This window comes from Phaethon aethereus (assembly GCF_964289735.1).
Source record: "Phaethon aethereus genome assembly, chromosome: 3".
NCBI classification, from domain to species: domain Eukaryota; kingdom Metazoa; phylum Chordata; class Aves; order Phaethontiformes; family Phaethontidae; genus Phaethon; species Phaethon aethereus.
Window position 1 is genome coordinate 66,986,826 of NC_138576.1, and position 12,330 is coordinate 66,999,155.

Genomic DNA, 12,330 nt, shown 5'->3' on the forward strand with positions numbered 1-12,330 from the left:
AAGGCTAAACAACAATTAGTATGATATATGTGTTTTTCTACACCCCAGCTGCGGGTCACTTGAGCGTGTTTATAATCCTCCTCACCAGTCTTCTGTTATTATCCCACACTGGTCGTTCATATATCACAATAAAAACATTGTGCCAACAGGAGCTAGGGAGGAGAGGAAAAAACTTGAGTACTTTGCAAACACGAAGGAAACAAACTGAATTCCAGACTCCAGTATCTTCTGAGTTACAGACTGCTGAAAAGTGCAATTGAAGACTACCAGGAAAAATGTAGATCTTTTCTGTTGCTTCCAGTGTTCCAAATTAGGCAGTATTTGATGGAATCCTACTTTTCCAGGTAGCATCTCTCAGGACATCAAGTTCTTGAGAAAAGAAAATCAAGATGTGCGGCCATTTATCTTACCATTTTTTTCATTGCAAAGGTGTTAAATACACACTGTCTTTTGTCCCAGGGCCACCTCTTTTCACAGATATTTAGGAAACCCAAACATTTGCAGGTGAAGAGAGCACAGTAAAATAGACTGTAGGCAACAGTCTTGCAAGGTGTAGGCTAACAGGCTATAGGAGAGGCTCCCACACTATGGGCACAAACCACAACTTGATGTTGGGTGCCAATAGCAGAGACATCTCCCACCGTGCATTCAAGCGCACGCTGCTGAGCACCTCTCCACACTGCTGTTGCTGAAGTGGTGTCACCGCTCCCTGTAGCTGTTTGCAGCCCTTTCATGGGTGCGAGGACAAGGTGGGGGGCTGAGGACACAGAGCTTCTAGTTTGTGGGAGCTGGTTGTTAAATGGGATGGTGAGCGAGAGCTTGGAGGTTAGGGTCAATCTCTGGAGTTCTGCTGGAGGAGAATGAAAAGAAGGCAACTGGGATTGTGATTAAGGAAAACAAACATGCTAAGAGAGGGGGAAGGTAGTGGAATCAAAAGTGTTGGCAGATTGTCTTAGAAGAGGTGAGAGAAATGTAGCTGCAGGAAACTCTCCTCTGAATCCAGAGTCTAGCAAACTAACAGGTTTCAGCTGTCTATAATAACTGAAGAGCCAACAAGACTGGAGCCTCCTGTGGTGTCATGTACGCACGCAGACTGGCACAGAAGCAGGAGTTGCTGCCACTAATGGCATTTTCCCAGACAGGTGAACTTTGGGAGTCCATGGTCTACAGACTAGGGCATAAAAGACAATCAAGCTTAGACTCCCTTCACATTTATTATTCTTGACAGGCCTTTTGGAAGATATACCAGTGTCACAAAGAAGTCTTGATGCTAGCAAGATGTTTGAAGCAGGATGAAGAAATACCTGTTGAAAGAATATTGCTAAGGCAGTCTACATAAATTAATAGATCACATGAGGTGTAGCTTATCCAAAGACAGACAAGTCTGACAAACAAGCGTAACAACTCATTCTGGTTGAGAAAGACAATTTCAGTTTATTGTCAAGATACTTTCTTCCTTCTTTTCTCAGCAAGTATTTTAGAAAACTTCTAACATGGACTACCAGTTTCTCTTCTAAAAGGTCACTACAATTTCCCAGACACTGGTATCATTTGAGACAGAGCATGTTGGTGGCACAGGAAGTAATTTTTGAGATTCTTTGTTCCCAAAATCCAACCTGGGTCTACAGAGGTTGTCATATTATGCAAGAAACTCATCCCATGAGTTAGATGACCAATTTGTTGCATAGTCAGTCCTGGGCTTGAGAGATGCGCTTCGGAAAAAGCTTTTATTTTATACAAGCTCGCTTGCCTAGGGTTGTGCTTAACAGTCTAGAAACAAAGTAGTGATGGTGGTTTTTTAAACTCGGAGAAGTAACCTACCAACTGCTTTTCATGTCCCCACATGCCACAATCTTCACTTCTGACAATTTTTGCAAAAAGCTGCATCAGTAAATGGAGAAAAACAGTCTCATCAGTGTGCCATGCTAGAATCAACAAAGGGCTACCCTCTTGCCTATTACATTGAGGTACACTTATTTTACTGTATATCACATCACAGGGACCTTTCTGTAGAACTTATGTTTGGTTGATCCTGGATAACAGGCTTTTGCCCTAAAAGATCAAGTGTGCTGTGTATGGGAATATGCCAGTATGATCTGGGATCGCCAGCGGTTTGGTACTGCGTGTCATGTCCACGGCTTGCAGGTGGTTATAAGCTACCCCAGAGCCACACTTCGACTCCTGTGCTATTGCATGACCTCTGCTCCCAGCCACACGTTCCCTGGTGCATCTAGTTTTATTGTCTTAAGCTCTCCTTTCTGAAATGCACTTTTGCTTTGTATTAGGACTCCATAAAAAGGTAAATGCATTAAAATCATTATCACTCCCTAGCTTGTGACTGCTGTACTGACTATATTAATCCGGGCTTTGCTTTTTTTTAATCTTTTTGACTACACTGCTGCTCCCAGTTGGCACGGTAATTTACAACAATCACCGTTCTTCAGGCAGCACATTACAACATCCTGATTAAGGAGAGAAGTATGGGACCATCTTTCAGACTCCGGTAGGGCAGCTTCTCAACTGGTGATGCTGCACTGGGCACTGAACGCTCACGTCACTGTAATGCTCTTTCACCGGTTTTAAACTGGCCTAGAAATCAGTCGACTTTTTCCCAATGAAATTACTACCTACATTTCTGACACTTTTTCGACACTGGGTTGCAGAAAAATGGACACAGAAATTCCTGCCTTCAGGAGGTTACAATGTGTATTTGACTGACTTTTAAAGACGACATTAGTTTACTACCAAGATGTACAAGAACATGGGAATTGAGCAATTCCTAAATACTGCCACTGTGGAAGCATTCTTCTTCAGATGGCAGATAGGACATTGTCTCCTGTATTTCTTGTTTGTTGCTGGATGTTATCTAGTTGTTTCTGTAATTTTTTCCCCACAAATTATTTTTTTACCATCTAAACACAGTTTTTACTATTTTTTTCAAGAGGTAGTGAATATGCAGAAACCTCTGCAACCTACATGTCCTGACAGATTTTTACTTTTTTTGTTCCTTCAGTAGCTAGAATTTCTGTTCTTATATCAAAGGCTGGTGCACAGAGCGAGCAGTATACTACAGACAGAAGCAACTCATGTACATTGGGGTTGGCCTTTCTCTCTTCTGTATACAAAATTCACTATTAACAGACAATTTCCTACTAAAAATCAATGACTTTTGCATTAGCATTGTTGGGAGAAGAATTGATTGGCCCTTAAAAGGTTGGTTGCACATTGTGTGAAAGAACCTAACTGCAAAGAGCTAAATTTGCAGCATAAAACTTACTTATTCTGCTGGGGAAGCACTATCAAGGCTTTTACCCAGTCTTTCAGAACAATATATGACATAGCACATGTTTATCAAACATCTCTATATTTTACCCTGTTGAGTGTTTATTAATTCACACCAGTGTGGCCACAGTCATGATCCAGTACTAAATACCTGCAAGATTTTAATGCTGTACTCTGATTTAAAGTTGTTAACACCTCTTTAGAACCAAGAAAATTCTCAATTTTATGTCAGAAGACTTTTCTAGTCTCAACCATGAAAGAAGGAACTGAAAGTTCTTCAGAAAATAAAGTATAAGGGGGAAACCCAGAAAGCTAACATAATGTACTTTTACATTATATAGCTAATGTAATTTGTAGCTTTGTGTTCTTTTTTGCGAGTGAAGTTATTTTAAATAAAATAGATAAAACGATCCCTCATTGCCACTGTACATTTTTTTAACACTTTGTTTTATTGTTGAAGTCAATCCTTTTAATCTTCTCTTATAGAAGCAAACAATGCATCATATTGAACCACTTAAATGTACTATAGCAACAGTTTTGTTGGAGCAGTGGCTGCTGCTATAAATGGCTTTTCCAGAACTTTGTGGGATCCAAACAATACCTGACAAGATATATTTGCTTGCAACATTATGAAGACATTTATCCCTGTGCTGCCTGCACAAGTGGCCTCTCTTTGCTCCAGGAAAGGACTGAAGGTTTAGCAAGTTACCAGAACACGGGTGTCTGGAGGACTGTAGTCCATTGGTAGGAATCACTGGACACAGGATTGTTGGTAGAAATCAGGCAGTATGAATCTGAGCTTTAATCTTCTTGATTCCATATGCTTTCCAGATTTCAGGCATGGCTTTTCTGTACAGACCCCTTGCTAGAATTGTGCTCAAGGCTGTAGCTGCCTGCCCAGTGTTGCCTGATGTCTCCCATAGCATTCTGCACTTCAGCCCATTACTGCTTCTCTGAGGTCACAGAATTCTGGTTTTTTTCCTCTTCTAAAACAACTTTTTCCATGTTTGAGTGACTTTGGCCTTCTATACCCTTTGAATTATGAAGACAGACATAGACTAAAATTTTTCTTTCCCCTTGCTGTGACTATTCTATTGTTCCTTTGCCTTTGTCTCTCTTCTGTACTTCCTGAAGCTTCTTCATTTTCAAGAATCTGTTAGCCTGTCCGCCTCTCACCTCACTGTCGTTCTGTGCACTGTACTTCTCCTCAGTAATCCCCCTGCTTCACCTTTTCTGCCAGTACTCTATGCCTCCTTTCAGGCTCAGCCCTATGCATGAACCAGCATCCAGTCCTGGCTCCTCAAAACCCCGTCTTCATCAAATCCACTTCTTTCCTAATTGTTTTAATTGTGACCTTCCAAACCTCCTCTCATCAAGCTATTGCTCCTTGCATAACCATCCTTCGTTTAAATTAAATTAAGACAATAAATTCTCCTCTCTCCCATATATAAACAGTGAAGGCTTGTAAATGCCACAGAGCCTTGAGCGTATTACCATAATAACAGATGGTCTCTAATTCTAAGGGGGGATGGGGCTGCCTACAACTGACAGCAGCAAGAACAAACTGTGAACATCAACGAAGGAAGCATAGAACGTGTTAATACAAAGCAAAATTTAGGAAAAGACTGAATTTGAAAATCATTCCCAATAAAAAGAACAACAGAAATTAATCTCACATCTAGCTTCAATAACGATTCTTGATTTAGAGGCAAACTGTAAACCAACTGTAAACCCTGAACGAGCCCCGTAACAGTATGATTCATTAAGCAACAGTCTCCTTTTTCTCTTTAGCATGGCCACAGTTTGCATATTCTTCCTCCTCTCCTACTGCTCTGGATGTCTTTAGCAGAGCTTTGCTAAACTTGATCTATACTTGTTGACCAATAAAGCCACAATTGCAAAACCTCCCTAGGGAGGAAGCTTATAACGGCAGAAAGGAACTTTGAAGTTGGATGTGTGACAGAAAATTAAGCATGTTTTCCTTAGCATAATGAGATATACACCAAAGTTGTTGCCAGTACAGAAAACACAGCCTAAAGCTGTTGTGCTCTTAAGGTTTTGTAGTGGAAACTTGGGCCCAGGACTGTGTTGCTGAGAAAACTGAGCTATTAACCAGTTCTGTGCGCTCCTACAGAGGATGATGGCAGCGGGGAGATGACACGGTGATATCTCCTTAAGAAAGTTACCTCAGTTGCCTAAATAAAAATCATTATAAGCATTATTAAACACATTTCAGAACATTTAATGTATTTCTCTACATCTTATACTGTGTAAAATGCATCAGTAGGGCTACATAAACGCTGCCTTCTGCACACCAGCCAAAACCTGAGCCTCAGCCTAAGCTCACCCCACACTGGGTTTTAGATGAGCATCAAGGCTACCTGTGGCCAGAGAAGAAATTCAGCCCATGCTACCTTTAAGTTTAATCTCACATCTACCTGCATTGACAAGATGATAGTATGCCTATAAGCCAGGACTTGCCAAAGAGTTGCCCACATAGTCTATAAAAGCGACCGGTGGCATCAGCTGGCCGGAGTCAGGGAAACCAGCTGGCTGGGCGCCCTCCTGCAGGCGCTTCCTGCAAAACACTGCGAAGCACCGCACACGTTGCAGACACAGAACTATTGTTTTCTCCGATGCTGCAGTTTTTCACTTAAGATGATTTCCCCCATTTGTAAACACTAAAATAAAGCCCAAGTGTTTTCCTGTCAGGATGGTGGCATGAGGACTAGTTAGCATTTACACATAGCTTTGAAAGGGAAAGTACTGGCTGTGAAAAGGACACAGCGCTTTGCGCTTCATGTGATCGGCTCTGGGAGAAACACCAAAGCGACACTCATGAGATGTTTAGCAGTTGCACTCTCTCTTTGCAACAGTATGTAGTTCAGATCAATATTAATAATATCTGAAATGATCTACTTTATCCAATTAGGTTTTCATTTAATTAAAAAAAATCCAATGGTTCTTCAAATACATGTAGCATGCAAAAATAGTGGAAGCTTTGCTGTGCACCAGTTATTCCCACTCTTGTTCCAGTGAGTGCAGCTGGATTCACCTTCTCCACTTGATTTCACTTCTCGCTCACGCTGCTTATAATCTGGTTCTCCAAGAGTTTTAGTTTTCTGGGACAGGTTGCAAGTAAAAGAGAAGTAGTAGAAACACAAATGATACTGGAAAAAGCTTAGGATTATTTCAATTTTTTTAGTCTCAGCATTGAGATGTCAAAATGGGATGGGTACGTAAGTACGACCTAGTTGTCTCCAAAGTGAATTAGTAAATTTTGCAATGAAAACTGAAGATTAGTAGCTGGATGCATGGTTTATGGCATTCACTGGGTTGCCATATGCTGCAGGACACATCTTTTGAAGGAGATTTTAATCAACTCAAAAGACAATATGGCAACTGGCAGCCTTTTTCTTTATTGAAGCAAAGTCACAGCATTTTCATCACTATTCCCCTCTTGTGAAGGGAAGAGTTAATCGAAGGCCCCTGAAATTTACATTACTAACAAGTAAAGGATTGAAGAAAGAGATTACAAGCATATTTCTCTAAAATAAATAATCTACAAAGAGTGCTTTTTCTTCTCAAAAGCAATCTAAAAATGTATAAATTCTACGGTAGGGAGATCAAAAGATATTTTAACAACTTTCAATATTTACAAACAATACAAAAACTGCGCACGCCATAAAATGATGCAAAATTCTTCTTAAAAATCAAAAGCTTCGTTCCTACTAAGAACCAAAAACTCCAGCCAATATTTCAGTTTTAATTAATGGTCTTCTTTACAATTGGAAAACGGTTAAACGTTTTTATTATCTGTAAAATATACAATAAAAATGAACCTCACTAAATTATTAAGGTTAAAAAAGAAGAAGAGAAATACTGCAGGCAAATCAGAAAGGAAAGTAACTGTAACTTATTCTTTGGTAACCAAAAGTTAGCAAGTATTTCTGTATTTCAAGTGATGAAAAGCAATAATCTTCCCATTTTGACAAATGGAAGAAAGACTTCTGGCAAAACACAACTCCCAGGTTTCAATTTTGAAAGACAGGCTCCACCTACAGCTCTGTAGTGCAAGTTCTCAGTCAAATTTTGCTTTCTAATTCAGAAACTTAACCCTTCCAAACTCTGGCAGTACACTGCTTCATTCCTCTCCCACTTTGCTGTTGTCTGCTCGCATTCTCCACACACATCCAGCTGTTCCAGTTCTCTAACGGAATACTCTAGTCAAGGAAGCAATTCACTTGGAAATGAGTCTTGCACCAAGCGTATGTGTGTGGCTGCACAGCAGCTAGTAGTGTGTTATAAAACTTGGCTCCCTTTTCCACGTTAACTACGTATTTCATTTTCCTTCAGGAAAAAAAAAAGCACCCTGGACCAATTCATAATCCGGTGACCCAACTGCTTCTGCAGGACGCGCTGCATCGAACACTGGGGCATACCCCAGTAATAAGCCATGTAACCCCAGCACCAACGCTACTACCTTCTCATCGGTGACCTCATCCTGCCTCTCTCTGCTTCATAAATGCACTACGCTGCACCACTACCATGCTTTTGAAGCAAATGTCCAGCTTGTACCCCTGGAGCCTTCCTATTCCTCTTTTTCAGGCTTGTCCCTAAATTTTGCTTGCACAATTGCAGTCTCAAGAAACAGAAAAACTTCACACCCCTACAGGCTCTGAGAAAACTGCCCCCCGCCCCGCCCAGAGGCCTTCTAAGGCTTTACACAAAAAAATCAATTGCTAACTTTCTTTAAGCCACAGACCGCTCATTCAAAGCAAGTCCTCCCCACCCCAACCATGCAGAACTATCATTGCTTTAGCATTTAAACACACACATGCAGTTCACGGAATAAATGCTCAGCAAAGTAAACTTGTCCTGGTCTGGGCTTTCTTCTGGAATCTAGTCCTCTGTCATTTTCTAGACTAATATCCAATGCCTTTTGTCACTGCCTTTTAACTTTCTTCAGCTGAAGGGCTTAGATACTTCCTTGAAGTACCTGGTTGAGTCATTAAGTCTAGATGGGTTGGATCCAAGGTCTCCTTGCAGCCTGCCTCCTCAGCATATGGAAAGTCATTCATGTCCATTTCATCACTGTTAAACATATCAAGCTGCCTCTCTTGGTGCTCTTCCAAAGTCCTTCGAACCCTGCCCTCTGACTGTTCCACCACTTCCCCATCTCCTTCACTAATGACAGTCATGGGGCTGCTCTGGATGCGGTTGCGGACATTGTACTTGCTGCTTGCAGCGGAGGGGGGTGTTCGTGACCGGCTGTACCTAGTGCCAGAGAAGGACATGCTCCTTGGCATTAGGCCCTCGGTCTTGGCCCACTCTTCCTGGGCCCGTTTGCTCTTGCTGGGTGAGCAGCTGGCAGGGCTGTCAGAAAGGTCAGGCGAGGCATCTGTCTTTGGCCGGTGGAACCGTGGGTCCGTGTTCTTCAACATCTCTGCCGCGGACATGCGGGAACTGGTGTCACAACGGCTCCCTTTCTTCAGCAGCAGGGCTTTGAAGTTGTCGTTGCTGGTGCTGCTCTTGCGAACACTTCTCTGAATCGATCCGGCTTGTTTGAGGGCAGCTAAGGTTGGGGAAGCACCAGTGGGAGTCACGGGGGGCGATGGAGAATGATTGCGGGTACGGTCGTCTTCAGAATCTTTACGGCCAAGGACTTTCCTTTTGGATCTGAGTTTGAAAAACAACAAAAAAAGAGGACCAAACAAAAAATGAAAGTTTTTACCTCCCCTAATTCAAATCAGCTTAGAGGGTTGAAAATGAATCAAGCTAAAGCAGAGAGAGGGACAAGGGAGAAGTAATCTAAATCTAAAGCATGAGTAAGACCACCACCAAAACTGTATAGCCATTAATGCAGGTATTGGAGGTATAAACTAAGTTTATTGTTCCTTTTCTGCAAATCTGGAACAATAAAACTACTAAAACCGGCAATGCTGATGTCCAAAACACCTTAGCGAATTTAGTGAATCAGGTTTTCTGCTAAGACTAATGCATTATAAAGACTATGTCCAATGCCATTTTTCTGTTACTTTGGGGATTTGATTAAAAATGTCATCTAGAGTATGTCAGGGTTTTCTCTTTTGTTTTACTATTTCATTTGATGGTCTCTGGAGAATTAGAAGTGTAGTTTAGTGCACCTGCCTTTAGAAAATGATATTGCTGAAGTTAAGATGGAGTAAAGTGAGCCACACATAACCATTCTGGATTAAATGATTTTTTTTTAAAAATCCCCTCCCCAACCCAAACATTAAATGAATAGTGAAAACTGAGTTTTTCAACTTCTATTAAGTTGCACAGACAAAAATCACAGTTCTGTTGGTGCTCTGTCACTGCAACTCTTTGACTAAATGAAGGAGACCAACTTCCTGACATGAAAGTTATCATTCCAAATGAAAGGGCGGAGTGTTTTTTAATTTAAATGTAAAGTGCAGGGATAACAACAACAACAAAAAAACCCAATCATGGAACTGGGAATAAGTGGAAACTGGACTTCTATCACCCCATTTTCACATTATTGGAAAACTTAAAGAAAGAAATGTATTACGTGACTGGCATCTGTAGCAAAGCTGCTTTGCTTCTTTGCAAGCTAAGCAAGAATTAATTAAAAAAGATTGTATAAAAGCTAATTTTACTAATGCTGTTTTGGCAAAAGTTTAAAACTAGTCAGTGGACTTGTTACAAATACAAGAGTATCATGCTATAATTCCATATTAATTTTTATCAAGCATGTGTTCAATACAGACTGTTCCCCTTGTAAAACACGTTTCTACTTAGCGTGATCTTTAGCTGTACTTTCTTAAAGGCCTTGAGATTTCGCCACGGCAAGCTCCAATGTCTCTATGCATTGCAGCTTACTGATAAAGAAAACAACCCAGAAAACAAAATAGCAGGATCCATCAGCTGAGTAGGTGTCAGCAACAGACTTGCCATAAACTCTGCCAAGACTTTGGAGCGATGCTGTCTCTCGTAAGTGGTGAAGTTTATGCACAGATCACTTACGATAGCCCCCACACGGCAGCTGTAACAGCTGTTATCTCCAGCTGCTGCTGCCTCCACCTGCCCTTCTGGAAGGAGAATGTAATACCAACATCCATTCAGCCTGAGGATGAATGGACACCAGAAGATAGCATAGGGATAAAATGATGACTTCGGTAGTGGCAAATGTAAGAACCTTGTCTAGATTTAACCATATGCCAATACCACAGGCAGCAAGTGAATTTGGTGCTTGGATGCTGTGCAAGTCTGTATGCAAACATGTGTGTGCATTAGCTCCAGGGAAAAAGATTTCCCTCCCTTAGGGTTTTGGCTGCCTACGGGTATCTTTAAGCACGGCAATGCTGGGGTTGTACTGCTGCCAAAACCCAAATGAAATTCCAAATAAACAGAAAGCAAAATTCAATTGCAAAGATCTGCAGGGAAAGACTTAGTTATCCTAGTTTGAAGTAATTCAGTAAGACTGTGAATGCGGTGCAGAGCGGTCAGTTTGCTATCAGCATCTAACCAGCTTTTCTCAGCATGTATGAATTATGGCAGAAACTTAAAATTAAGAACCAAATTTGGTTTTGGTGGCTTTTCAGACAGAGTTACGGTATATATTCAAACAAAACTGTAACTTAAACTTAGATTGTTGTTCCTGCCCTTAATGCACGTACTGCTAATTTCTTGTCTTACTCCAAAGCACATATTCAAGAGTGCCAATCACTGAAATAATACCTTTTAGAAATAGTGGGGAGAAAATGATAATGTTTTTTATTAATTAACAACCAAGGAAGATAGTGGTTCAAGTCTAAAGCCAGCAAAAGCAAGATCTTAGTAACAAATGCGTCAAGCAGTTTTAACTATGTCACATCCAGTTCCATTGTCCATTTCCCCATAACCTCATGAATTCCATGTATGTGCATACACACAGAGATCCACTCTCTATCTGCATACATAATGGAGAAAGGCTACTGGCCAGAATATTTCATTCTAAAAACAGATTTGTCGCAGTCCTAGTGAGAGCCATGCAACATGAATGCAACAGATCATTTTTAGAACAGCTCCTACAGGCCAAGTCCTAAGGGGTAATGGTAAGTTATAAAAATTCAGTATCACATATGTGTAATTTTTGTAACATCTGAAACAGAATCGTTTCAAAAATAGAAAAATAACATTTGCATCCCAAGTGCTGCAGTCTCCCACCTCCCAGACACGTTCTCACAATAGGTTTTTCCCATCCCTCGGTATTCCTGACACAAAACTCATGCACATATGTGCAAACTGATTAAACACCTAGATAAACCTACACAAATGCTGCCAAGCACTTTCTGTGACCAGTTAAAAGAGATGGCCCCTCTAAATTTTGAGGTAAAAGACAAAGCCACGAGATGGCACTACCACTACATCGATTATAGACTAAAAGCAAGCTCAGTAGTTCAGAGAGTGGTAATGGTCTTCTGTGTGTACTGTTTAAATGGTGCACACGTTTCGTTTTGTGGTTTTAAGCTTCTTTTCTTTTCTTTTTTTGACAACCTAATGTTGTTGGCACAAAAATCTAGTTTCCTATTCAGGATGATTTTGTTTTTAAGGGAAATGAATAATGTCATTAATAATAGAGCCAGTATTGCACATTTCATTCATGAACCAGTTTGACACAAAACACCCCACCTCAGGCTGGATTATGGCAAACTATAATCCAGCGTTTGCCATATGTTTTGCCATATGACTGACATGTTGTGTTACTTGCCAGTTTCAGCCACGCTTGCCATGAAGCATTAGCGTTGAGCCTCTGTCCCAAACTGCACCATATAAGCAGCGAAGAGAGTAAAAAGAGATGGAGAAGAAGAAGAATGAAAACAAAAAGATACACAGAAAAAGCAACAGTAGAGTTAATATGGCAGATTGAGAACAGTACAATAAATACTAGATGCAACTTGATATTTTAAGGGGCAGGATATTTATAATATATCTACATTGACTTAATCTGGTAGCTTTTAGTTCAGAATGGATTAAATGTATTCACAAAACAATAAAACACAAGTTCTTCTGCTCATCTTTTTC

At 40.7% G+C, this 12,330-nt stretch overlaps 1 protein-coding gene across 1 annotated transcript in view; it reads right to left on the reverse strand.

Annotated features, from left to right (window-relative positions):
- Positions 1-8,237: 8,237 nt before the first annotated feature.
- The window catches only part of NHSL1 (NHS like 1), a gene marked incomplete at its 3' end in the record, with an annotated part of 187,001 nt that continues 182,908 nt past the window's right edge, over positions 8,238-12,330 (reverse strand). Inside the window, exon 9 of the mRNA XM_081997888.1 lies at positions 8,238-8,961. Coding sequence (XP_081854014.1) covers positions 8,238-8,961 — 724 coding nt within the window. The remainder of the gene's footprint in view (positions 8,962-12,330) is intronic.